The sequence below is a fragment of the Pongo abelii genome, chromosome 14, assembly GCF_028885655.2.
Source record: "Pongo abelii isolate AG06213 chromosome 14, NHGRI_mPonAbe1-v2.0_pri, whole genome shotgun sequence".
Lineage (NCBI taxonomy): Eukaryota > Metazoa > Chordata > Mammalia > Primates > Hominidae > Pongo > Pongo abelii.
The window spans coordinates 52908356-52921000 of record NC_071999.2 but is presented as its reverse complement, the minus strand read 5'-3'; the positions used below and the strand labels follow the sequence as shown (position 1 = coordinate 52921000).

Below are 12645 nucleotides of genomic sequence, written 5' to 3'. Positions count from 1 at the left end.
AGAACATCACATACTAACCAGGCTCAATCCTGCTTAGCGTAGCAGCACAAAAGTCTTGGTAACATACAACTCCATCCCACTTTTTCATTCAGCAGCAAACTCCAGATTCCAAACAACACTGGGACCAAACAGTATTGCAAAAGTGTATCATTTTACCAAATTCTAATTTCTCATGACTATATAAAACACACACAATCACCCAAACACAATCCAACTGCTACAGCAACAAACAAGCCCCAAAAGTGTCCAAACTGAAACACTTGAGGTGCTTCCTCTCTCCATTAGTTGGGCTTGGTCAACTGCAAACAAAAATTTCTTAGGAATTTCCCAAATTGAGAGGAGCTGATCCAACTGTCCGGTACCCACAAAGGTCACTCACTTGCACGGACACAACACGCAATTACAGAAAAACCTCCAAGAATGTTCTTACTGAAACAGTTAGGGTTCTTCCCTCTCTCAGTCATTTGGGCTTGTTCAATCTACAAATGAAAATTCTTTAAAGATTTCCCAAATTGAGAGGAGCAAATCCTTATGTCTAGGCCCATAAAGGACACTTACCTATATCGATGCAATGTCAAGTTTCAAAGGCAGTTCTAATGAGGCAATCAGGAATGTGGTTGGGGCCGGCTGTGGTGGGGCCAGAGAGACTGACACTCACCTTCAGCCAAAATTGGGTGGGCAGCTGCTTAGGATGGTTTCTGAGTCTCCCCACCCACGTCAGCTGAGTCACAAGCAACATGTTCCCTGTCAACTAACCAAAATCTGTTACAGAATCACTAGGGGTTTGGTCTAGGTCCTGCTGCTCGCCACGCAGAAAGCCAATTACTGAGACAAGTATTGCCAAGGAAGAAGGCCGGGTGCTGCAGCTGAAGAGATCGGAGCTCAGTCTCAAATCCATCTCCCTGACTGGCTAAAACTCGGGGTTTATATAGCAGGGAAAAAAAAGTAACAATGTGTAAGAAAATAGGAACTAGGGAGGGTCAAGGAAGCAATCATGATGAATGAGGGGTCCAGAGTCTAGTCTCATTGTCTGGATGTGGTGATCTGGTGAGTTTCAGTTCTTTGATACATTTTTTTGAGAGCCCTGAGGGTCCCTTCCTGAGGAAGGAACTGAGATAAAACAAATGTGAGCTTCAAGCTTTAAGACCAGAAAGATCAATTTCACTGTTTATCCAAAAGAACAGGCTGTGGGACTATTGGGTTGGTTTCAGTTTGCTCATATATTTTTGTTGTTCTTTCCTACCCATAGATGAAGATTTACCAACATTGACACTATTGACATTTTAGGGTAGGTTGATTTTTTTGTTGTTATGGGAGGCTGTCCTGTGCTTGGTCGGATGTTTAACAGGATGTTTATCCAGTAGCATTCAGGTGCCAGTAGCAACCTCCATTTGTGACAAACAAAAATGCCCCCAGACATTTCCTGATGTCCCCTGTGGAACAAAACTGCCCCTTCTTGACATTTACTACTTTAGATTCAGATTTCCACGTTACATCCCTGGAGCCTGAAGAACTTTCTGTAGCATTTCTCTTAGCGCAGGTCTTCTAATGATGAATATTGTTTCCATTATTCTGCAAATGTCTTTATTCTGTCCTTCTTTTGAAGTGTATTTTCACTGGATATAGAATCTTGGCTTGATATATTTTTCTTTCATCACTTTTTTCCTGTCCCATTCTCCTTTTCTTCCAGTTTCACATTAGACTTCTTGATATTGTCCAAGAGGTCACTGAGGTGCAGTTTCTTTTTTTTTTTTTTTTTTTTCTTCTGCAGATTGGAAAATTTCTCTTTGTCTTCAGGTTCACTGACCCATCACCAGTCTGCTGTTAAGTTCATCCGGTGAATTTTTTATTTCAGATATTATACTTTTTAGTTCTGGATTTTCCATTTTGTTCCCTTGTTTTATTCTCTGCTTAGATTACCTGTGTGTTCATTTATTATGACCATATTTTCTCTTAAATCCTTAAACATGTTTTAAAAAGTTTATAATAGTCTTCTGATTATTCTAAATTTGGGTTACTATGGGTTTGGTTTCAGTTGACTGTTTTTTCTCTTTACCAGTGGTCACATTTCCCCATTTCATTACGGATCTAGTAAGTTTGACTCATATACTGTACATTTTGGGAGCTATGGTATAAAGACTGAATTCTATTATCTTCCTCTGAAACAATATTGACTTTTGGTATTAATGGTACTTAACTTAGCTGGGCTCCAAACTTTTTCTCCTGTGTTGGGCAGCAGCTGAAATTGCTCGCTTCTTTCAACCCTGTATCTTTTCAGGAGCTGCAAGGAGAATGTTATGTTTAGATTGGAGTGAGGAAGGGGTAGAGTACTGAAAGGTGAAGTCAGAGAGGTGACCTTTGTTAAGAGCCATTTTGGTAGAGTGCTGGAAGTAAAAGCCTGATTAGAGTGGGTGTAAGAGAGAATGGCAGGAAAAAAATTCGGTACAAGGAGTTTAAGCACAGGGGTTGGCAGTTAATAAGTATTTTAGGCTTTATGGATCACATATTGTTTTCGGTGCTGCTGTTTTGCTTCTTCTTCTCTTTCTTTTCCCCTTTTGTCTTCATAATCCTTTAAAAGTGTAAAATCCATTCTTAGCTTACAGGCCATTTGAAAACAGGCACAGGTTGGGCTCAGTTGCTCACACTTTTAATCTCAGCATTTTGAGAGGCTGAGGCGGGTGGATTACTTGAGGTCAGCAGTTCGAGACCAGCCTGGCCAACATGGCAAAACCCTATCTTTACTAAAACTACAAAAATTAGCTGGGTGTTGTGGTGCATACCTGTATTCCCAGCTACTCGGAAGGCTGAAGCATGAGAATTGCTTGAACCTGGGAGGTGGAGGTTGAAGTGAGCTGAGATCACGCCACTGCACTCTAGTCTGGATGTGAGAACGAGACCCTGTCTCAAAAAAATAAAAATAAAAACAGGCACAGGCCAAATCTGGCTATAGTTTTCTCACCCCTCTATTTCTTTTTTTTTCCCCAGAAACCCTTGTTCTGAGACCCCTCTTTTAACGATTAATTAGACAAATCTTCAAGGAGTTGCTATGTAGTAAAGAGTAAAGGGGAGATAGGAGTTAAAAGATTTTTTTTCTTTTTATTAAGGTGAGGAAATAAAACTGTTTTAGCAAGTAGGCAAGATTTAGCCAATAGAAAGGTAAGGTGGGGGAGGCAGATTTATAATGTAGGGGAGACGGAATTGCTGGAACATTATTTTTGAGTAGAGGAGAGGGGATGGGATATGGGGCCCAAGTGATGGGGTTAGCTAGGAACAAGGATAGTTAATTTTTGACAATTTTTAAATAATTTAAAATATTTTTGAGGTTTCTTTTTCTTTATGTAGTGCATAGCATGGATGTAGACCCAATAACTTTGATGGGGCAGTTTTAATTCCCAAATATTCTTTTTTAAAGAACAGTTTGAATTCATGGTGAACATAAATTGAAATATTTTCATTAAGTAACAAAATTAAAATGTGTCTTTTCCCTAAATTAAAGACCATTTGATTATTTGATACTTTATTGTATGTGTCTTGAAATTAAGGTCATTTTTCTCTTTTTCCCTTCGAAGTATTGTGTATGGATGCAAAGATCAATTTTGACTCTAATTCAGCCTATCGCCAAAAGAAAATCTTTGATCTACAGGACTGGACCCAGGAAGATGAAAGGGACAAAGATGCTGCTAAGGCAAATCTCAACTACATTGGTCTCGATGGAAATATAGGCTGCCTAGGTACCATGTGTTTTTATGTTAGAATTGGATTCACTAAGTTTAATTTGGATTTACTAAGTTTAATTTATTTTCTCTATGTTTGTTGCTTATACAAATCATTTTCCCCTATATAGTAAATGGTGCTGGTTTGGCTATGGCCACAATGGATATAATAAAACTTCATGGAGGGACTCCAGCCAACTTCCTTGATGTTGGTGGTGGTGCTACAGTCCATCAAGTAACAGAAGCATTTAAGCTTATCACTTCAGATAAAAAGGTAAGGGCAGGGCTTGATATATTTTTATGTCATGTAAATATATAAAATAAATACATGTAAAAATGTATATTTTTGTTTTAGAATTCATATATATGTCTTAATATATATTTTGAGTCTTTTTTTGCTATCATATCTTGAAGATTTTTGCAATTCACCAAGAGACTCTTCTGAGACACTCATTTTAATGTTTTTGTAATCTGTCATTATAGATGTGCCATAATTTAGAACTATGTGTTTATTAATGATTATCAAAGTACAAGGGATGTGAAGTATCATAATTCAAAATACATATATATTATTAATCACTAGATATTTGTTAAGGAGTGTATCTATTGTGTGGCCAATGTAGATTTTGTAAGGCTTACAAAAAAGATAATAATCTCTGTAGAACTATTCTTACTGGATTTAGACTGAGAATTCTTCACTGATAGGGATCATATCTTACTAATTGTTGCTTCTCCTAGTGTCTGGTATAATGCCCAGTACATATGTAGGTCATTAATCAATATTTTTTATTGCTGATGCTGCTGACAATGTATATTTTTATTTGTGGTGTTAGACTGTAGAATTGTTTAAAATATAAATTTATTTCAATGCCTTTTCCTTTGAGCCTACAGCCTTATTTTCCATATTTATTAATTTTGCAAGGAGGATTAAACTAAAATGAGATGTAAAATGTGCATTATTTCCCTTGTTTAGTAATTACTAAAACAAACATTTTATTGGAATTATATTTCTATAGCTTCTTTTGACTTAAACTCAAGAAGCAGAGTATTAAAGACAATCTAATTATCTAACTGTTGAGTACTTACTACTAGAATTGAGTTGAGTACTTACAACTAGAATTAGAATTCTAGTTGTTTATTTTTCTAAGCATGGCTTTTAGGGCCCAGGTGCAAGAATGGAGAAAAGTATATGAAGAGTTACAGTGTAGGGGACTGACATGATGGGCATCAGAGTTGGAAACAGAACGGGAACCCAGGGTGTCAATGTGGATAGCATTGAAGTGGCCATATATTTTGTGATGGTCACTATGCTTGGACTTGGAAATACATGGGCCCTTCTCTTGAGTTACTTATAGTTTTATTGGGGTGATCGACAGAAAGTAGTGCTGTGGAAGAACAGAAGACAGAGGCAACAACTGGGAGAATCAGGGTGGCCTTCACTGAATGGATGATACTTTGAGCTGTCTTGAAAATTAAATGAGGGCAAGAGGAAGAAAATGTGCAAAGACATAGAATCCAGAGAGGGCCATTATGTTCATGGGGTGGTAAGATGCTTATGTGTAAGAATATGGCATTATTGGGATAAATGATAAGAGATAATGTTGGCAAATTGTGACCACATTTGTGAAGATCCCTATTGTCTATAGTTAAGGAGTTTGGATTTTAACTCCCTACCCCAGCACATACACAAGAGAATTCATAATGAATAAATTCTCTTGTCATGGAAGAGATCCCTGACAAAGGCAGTATCAGTTAAGAATAAATTAGAGGCATTTCTGAGATAAGGTCATTAAATTCGTTGTTTTTCTTCTTTTCTGGGAGCCTCGTAGAAGGGTTGGTTAAGTTAACATTAGGACTTTGGGCTGGGGAGAATCATTGGGTGGTGATGCCTTTCATGCTGTCAGAGGCAAAGTCGAGGAACAGGTATTTCAGAATGAAAGTCAAGTTTGGATTGTGGTGACTATATCTAGTAGACAGTTGGTTGAAAAGATATTGTACTTCCTATAGTGGAGAAAAGTTGAAGTCTTAGGAGTTGATGAGGTGATCCGTGCAAGTGAGATGAGGAACCAAGAATGGAACCTGGCCCCTCCATTTTTGTTGAAGGGTTGAATAGAGAAGGAAAACCCAAATGAAAAACAGAGAACAAATGACAGAGATAGGAACAGATCAGGAGTGAGTGGTGACATCGAAGGACCAAGGTGAAGAGTTTTGAGAAGTAAGGCATTGGGAAACAATGTCAAATGTTGTAGGACTATTCAGACAGAGTAAGAACTGAAAGAGGTGAGTGGGAACCTTCGTAAGAGTAGTAGAAGAGATGGGGGCATAGGCCAGATTGTAATGGATTGATTTGACGAGGAATTGAGGGAATAGAGATATCCAGGAGAGATTACTCTTCCAGGACTTTTTTTTTTTTTTTTTTTTTTTACAAAGGCATGGAAGGGATGCAGTGCTATCAGTCAAAGGCAGTAGGACTGAGGAGAGTTTTGTAGTGTATGTTTTCTTGCTTGTTTAGAAGATCAAGAAGATGAGCTGTTTCTAGTTGGAGGAAGAGAAGAGATTTGAAAATACAGAGAGTGAATGTAGCTAGAGGGGTGAAGACCTGGAAGAAATACTATATAGTAAATAGATGGAGATAATTATCTGGCCAGGTTAGCTTTGGAAAGGTGGTTACTCCTTTCCTGAGGTGCCACTAAAGAAAGGAAGGTTGTATGCTAAAAGTTAGAGGGCTTGCGTGGGATAGAAGGCTTATGAAGAGAGTTAAAGATATGAGGCCGACTACTAAGTTGAGGATTGCTGATGAATCATTATTTTATTGCTCTTCAGGTTATGCTAGTGTTTCCAGTTTTGTTTTCAGTTTTTACTTTTTTACTTTTCCCTGAATAAGCTATGGCTGGAATCATCCAAAGATGCATTGTTTGAAGTAGGATGGCAGAGGAATAGGTATGACAGAATTGAGCATTCAGGTGGCAGTGACACTGAATTGCTTAGCCATATGTCCCAGGTTCTATAGTAAAGAAAGTCAGTGCCATGGAGAGCTAATAGAGTAGAAGATTAGAGAGGGATTGAGGGACAAGAGGCTTTTTTTGGGGGGTGGGGGTGGGGGACTAGAGGCTTTTAAGAGGAAAAGATTGTGTTTGATAGAGCTAGAGGAAAAAGGCATTAAAGTGAAAGGGGAAGGAGGTTGAGCAGAGAATGAGATTTATACATTTAATATTCTAGAGACACTCATTCTGGCCTAGTCCAGGATTTATCCATGGTAGTAATTCGTTTAAATTGACTACAGGTGAAAGTGGCTTGGTAGCGTAAAGATCCAAGAACTTTAAGGCTGGAGTGTTAGATGGTGCCTGGTGGTGAATATGGAAACTATCCAGAATGAGGTGAGAGGGAGAGAGATGAGAGATGCCAAAGGCTGCTATGAGTTCCAGTCTATTATGAATTCCAGAGCTTCATTTCTTAAAGGTCTGGGAATAATAGTGGTAAGGTAAAGAATGTATAGTATAGCTCAGTGTGTCTCACCCCTTTTCATGTCATGGCATTCACAGAAGATATTTCAATGGGGCCTTGGAGGTAGATGGAGAAGATTGCTTGTAGTCAGAGTCCACTGGCCCTGAGGCTCCTGCTGCTCCAGAACATTCCTAGCTGCCCCAAGAATTGAGGGGAACGATATTTTGGTGTATCTACAATGCATTTTAATCTCATTGTTTGAGAAGCCCTGGTATAGCTGAGTGAACTAAACTATTTTTTTTAAAAAAAGAGATTATTTGGAAAGGATAGGAGAACACTGATTCAGAACTATCATTGTGATGCTGAAAGAATGCTGACCAAAACAGGTCCTGAGATTTGGATGTGAAATGTAGCCAAGAGAGGGCCATACAGGAGAAGTTGGGTGATTCTTAGGGCCTGGTTTGTGTAAAAAGTTGATTACATTGATGGGGATTGTTTTGCAGTGAGCAGGTCTATGCACATGTACCCCCAGAGGCCAAGGGATCTGAGATGCCAAAGAAAGAGGCTGGCAAATCCAGTTCTCAGAAAGAAAATAAATTAATATAGGGACTTAGAAACAGAAGCTATGGCTTGGGTGGCTGCGAGATGGTGGATCCCCACACTAGCCCTCCAGAAATTATCCTTTATGTAGTGAGCTTTTTTTCTTGGTAACACTTGTGCAGCTGGTCACGTCTCAGACCCTCTTGTCAAACTTGTGACCATTGAGGAAGTTAGGTAAACATCTTTATGAGTTGTCATTTATGCTACAGGCATTGTTTCTTTATAAGGGTTATCTATGTTATAGGCAGTGTTTCTTGACCTTGCTGCAGAAGGCCTTGCTCTGCAGGAGTCAAACATTAGTCATTATGACAGTTTTGCTTCAAGATGGTGTTACTCTTGTCACACAACATGCCCTTTTCCTACAGGAATAGATGAGGAAATGATAGGTGACAAACACTAAATTGGAGATCTTGCACATGAGACTATCTTACAGTATGTTCTGGGGGTAGTCATGTTGGTGAATGGCCAAGTTTAACAAGAGAAAGTAAATGGAATTAGATGGTCTTGTTCATATGGGATATAGTAGAGAAGGAAATGTGAACTAGGTGTTGAAATTACCCAAGGAGGTGGAAATAAGTTCTGGTGGGCAGTGGACTACATAGACTTCAATAAAGAGAGCTAGAAGAGGGTATGGTGGTTTGGTCTGAAAATCTTTCTATCAAATTAATGTTTATCATGAAGCACATATACTAGTATTTTTTGGGGAAAAGAACTTAAATTTCTTTTAAATTTTAATCTATCAGAACACTTTATTCATAGGTACTGGCTATTCTGGTCAACATTTTTGGAGGAATCATGCGCTGTGATGTTATTGCACAGGGTATAGTCATGGCAGTAAAAGACTTGGAAATTAAAATACCTGTTGTGGTACGGTTACAAGGTGAGTGTAAAAGGTATCTTGCAATTGTTCCTAATTCTTTAAAAGTTCACATTTCCATGGAGTTCAGTTCGTTAAAAGATAGTTTTTAAATAGCTGTGTCTTTGAAAGCATTATACAATATGAAATTAAAACTATAGTTTTTAAAAAATTTTAACATTGGGGCAAAATGTTTATACTTTTGCTTGGTATAATTTGATACACTTTTTATTTGTTGTGATTTGTCTTGAATTCTGACTTGCCTGAATTACTAAGCAAGTCAGAATTATTGTAAGGCAAAATATTTTACAAGATAACCTGGGCTTTCACAGTGTTTTCTTTGGTTTAGAAGCGTTTATACTAAATGATGGAAGTCTCCTCTGTTGAGGTTTCATTCTTGTATCATGTTTTGGCAAACATTTTAAAATGCTTTTGTGTGTGTATTTAAAACATTTATATTTGCATAAATCATTTACAGGTACACGAGTCGATGATGCTAAGGCACTGATAGCGGACAGTGGACTTAAAATACTTGCTTGTGATGACTTGGATGAAGCTGCTAGAATGGTAAATTGGCCATGTTCATCTAAGGAGGATTTATAAACACAGATTCTAAAATGAACCTAATTATTAATACAGCTAATAATTTGTGTTTCAGCTAAATATTATGAGTGTAATGAATAGTTAAAGAAAACGATTATTCATGACTCTTGCTGAAAGATGTTAAGGCAGACTTTATTCAGAGGGACTGTTGGAATAAGCATAGAGACTACTGCGGTAGAGTTTTGCAGTAGGGGAGAAAGATTGGGCCCAACTCCAAACACAGCAAGGAAAAGTGGGAATTTATAACCAAGGAAGAGGGTGGGGGCAGTGGATGAAAAATTACTAAAAGGATACATTATGGGTAAGGGAGGATCCTGGCTCAACTGACTTAAGCAAGATTCTTGGTAAAATTGGACTATGCAGGGACAAATACAGAAGTCCAAAAGTTAGGGCCAAGTTGAGAAGAGAGTTCAGAGTACCCTTTGGGAGGCTGAGGCAGGAGGATTGCTTGAGTCCAGGGGTTTGAGACTAGCCTGGGCAACATAGGGAGACCCTATCTTCACACACACACGCACACACACATGCACGCATATATATGTATGTGTGTGTATCTATATATATATTCGATAAATATATATTGACAAAAACAAAAGAGAGTTTGGTCAAGGAGAGAATCTTTGTCAGAACGTCTTATACCTGTGATCATCTTAAACAATGGTCAGCTCCTGCCCACTCTTGTTTCTTGTTTTGTCTGTATTTTTACTTCCTCCCACAACTGTGATTGTTTTCAAGCAAATCCCAGACATTAATCATTTCATACATTTCATCATGCATCTGTAAAAGATAAAGGTGTTGATAATGGTATAAAAGAATTACTGTTATTTGTTTTAGGTGGGGTAATGGTATTATGGTTATGTTTTATAAAAAATAATACAGTCATTGTTGAAATTTGTGAGTTTCTCATATCTTTTGTTTAAATTCTTTGTTAGGATCAGAATAAGTCTCTGCATTGTAGTTGGTTAATATGTCACTAAGTTTCTTAATCTGTTGGTTTCCCCTTTTAAAAAGAAAAGTATTTTCTGTGGTTTATTTGTTGAAAAATCCAGGTTGATGGTCCTGTTAAGTTTCTCATAGTCTGGATTTTAATGGTTGCATCTTTAGGATGTCATTCATTTATTATGTTCTCTGCCCTCTCTATGTTCTCTGCCCTCTCTATGTTCTCTGCCCTGTATATTTCCTGTAAACTGGGAGTTCAATCTGTAGGCTTGACCATATTCATATTTGATTTTGGGGAGCAGGGAACAAGAATGTTTCATAGTAGGTGTTGTTTAATTTCATCAAAACGTATACAATGTTAATCTTTTTGTGGTATTACTAGCCATTGACATCATAGCTTAGATCCAGTATTTTGTTTGTGTTGCAAAACGGTGCTATTGTAATTCTGTCATTCTTCACTTATTATATGTAATGCTTCTAAAAAGTAAAACTTCCACGTGTCAACCATTTGTTACCATGGAGTACATTTTGCATAGGAAAAGTAGGATAATTACCTGATTGTTTGCCTTTATTGACCAATTTTCAAAATAATGTTTGTTCTATTATGTCCAATAAAGGTGACCTAGGCTTTTTTTTGGTTTTTTTTTTTTTTGTATTTTGTTTACTTTTTGTTTTCAGGTGTGTGTGTGTGTGTATGTGTGTGTGTGCATACACATGTGTGTTCCACTGGCATACTGTTTTGAACTTATGACTTAAACATTTGATGTAGTTCAGTTCATATAAGTTGTGACAGAAATTGTCCAACCTTTGGTCTTTGGGAACCTCTCTTCAGGTTAACTGTTGCATCCTTCTGAGAAGCCCTCTATCTGGTATGATAAAATGTTTCAGGCTCATCTTTACATTTCTTGAGTCAGAACTTGAATGGGCCAAATGGTATTTAGAGAGCACAATTTGGGCCTTATGAGTATTCATAGATACTGGGTTGATTATTGTTTCTGAGCTTTTTAAGTGGCAAGTCTGAGAAAACGTGTTTTTTAAAGAGGTAATACTTGAGTTCATACTGATATTTTCAATGCAAGTCCAGGAGTATAGATTTTTTTTCTTATCTGACATCTGTTTGTGCCTTCGTTCATGCCATACTATCATAATTATTCATTTGCTTTGTCCCTTAGTACAGATATGACAATTTTATAATAAGAATACCAACAGTCTGATTACTGAAAGCAATTATATCTGCATTTCTTTCTGTCCTTTAGGGTATGTCCCACAACTTAGTGGATTTTAAAATTCATGTGAAATAATTCTCTGTGTGTTTTGTCTCAGCTCGATGTAGTTTCATTGTTTTTAAAGGGATTGCTTTTTTTAAAAAAAAAAAAACACAATCTTTTGTTTTTTATTTTATGTTTACATGATTCCAAAGTGGAAAGTATAGAACAAGGTATTATCAGGGAATCTAGCTTTTATATATTTCCCTCTTTCCTTCTTCCCCAACAGGCAACCTTTTTACCTTTTTTTTTTGTTTTTTAAGAAAGTTTTGGTTTATCTTTCCACTTCTTAAAAACATAAGCTAATTGTATGTATATAACTATATGTATGTGTGCAGTAGTCCCCCCTTATCTGCAGGGAATGTGTTGCAAGACTGCCAGTGGGTACCTGAATCACAGATAGTTCCAAACCTGTATATACTGTGCTTCTTCCTATACATATATGCCTTTGATAAAGTTTATGTATTAGACACAGTAACAGATTAACAACAACTAATAATAAAGTAGAACAATTATAACAATATACTGTGATAAATGTGAATGTGGTCTCTCAAAATATCTTATTGTTCTATACTCACCATTGTGGTGATAATGAGATGATAAAATGCTTACTTGGTGAGATGAAGTGAGGTGAATGATGAAGGCATTGTGACATAGTATTAGGCTACTACTGACCTAATGATGTAACAGAAGGAGAATCATCTGCTTTGGTTCATCCTGGATCATTGAGCCATGATGTTGATGGTTGGGTGTCAAGAGCAGATAATGTTGATGACTAATGGAAGAGTAGTTTATACAGCGTGGATACGCTGGGCAAAGAGATGGTTCACATTCCACTTGGAGCAGGATGGTGCAAGATTTCATCACACTTCTCAGAACAACACACAGTTTAAAACTTAACGACTTTTTTATTTCTGGAATTTCTCATTTAAAATTTTTGGACCACAGTTGACTGCAGGTAACTGAAACTGTAGAAAGTGAAATTGGATAAGGGGGGGACTTTGTGTGTGTGTGTTTCCCTTTTCCCACTTTAGATTAATGGTAATCTATACTTTGTTTCTTTTACTTAATAATAATGTGTATCAGAGAACACTTCATAGTAGATACAGAGAGATGAGAATTTTTTGTCTTCCCTTCCATTCTGTTTATAGACATTTCACTGAACACTCGAACACTCTTTGGGCTCTGTAGCTTAATCAATAGTAGACTCTTGATTTTTTTTTTTTTT

The 12645-nt window shown here is 37.2% G+C and overlaps 1 protein-coding gene and 1 long non-coding RNA gene across 10 annotated transcripts in view; one reads left to right on the top strand and one right to left on the bottom strand.

Moving 5' to 3' along the window:
* Window positions 1-12168, bottom strand: part of LOC129049527 (uncharacterized) — a 52350-nt gene extending 40182 nt beyond the window's left edge. The window contains exons 1-4 of one of the 2 annotated variants that reach the window (XR_008512671.1): window positions 11996-12065; window positions 9853-9990; window positions 2781-2898; window positions 2199-2281 (exon numbers count right to left, since the gene is read on the bottom strand). This is a non-coding gene — a long non-coding RNA (uncharacterized LOC129049527). Of the gene's footprint in view, window positions 1-1738; window positions 2282-2780; window positions 2899-9852; window positions 9991-11995 lie in introns of those variants that run through there. The other variant, XR_008512670.2, reaches the window with a different exon arrangement.
* SUCLA2 (succinate-CoA ligase ADP-forming subunit beta) overlaps window positions 1-12645 on the top strand; it is a 154865-nt gene that overhangs the window by 78618 nt on the left and 63602 nt on the right. For 7 of the 8 annotated variants that reach the window (XR_010136636.1, XM_063714634.1, XM_063714635.1 and 4 more), the window contains 4 exon segments: window positions 3570-3731; window positions 3845-3987; window positions 8517-8637; window positions 9092-9180. Coding sequence is in view for 6 of the 8 variants with exons in the window: in XM_063714634.1 (XP_063570704.1) it covers window positions 3570-3731; window positions 3845-3987; window positions 8517-8637; window positions 9092-9180 (515 nt within the window). In the remaining 2 variants the exon portion in view is untranslated. 8 annotated transcript variants of the gene reach the window in all.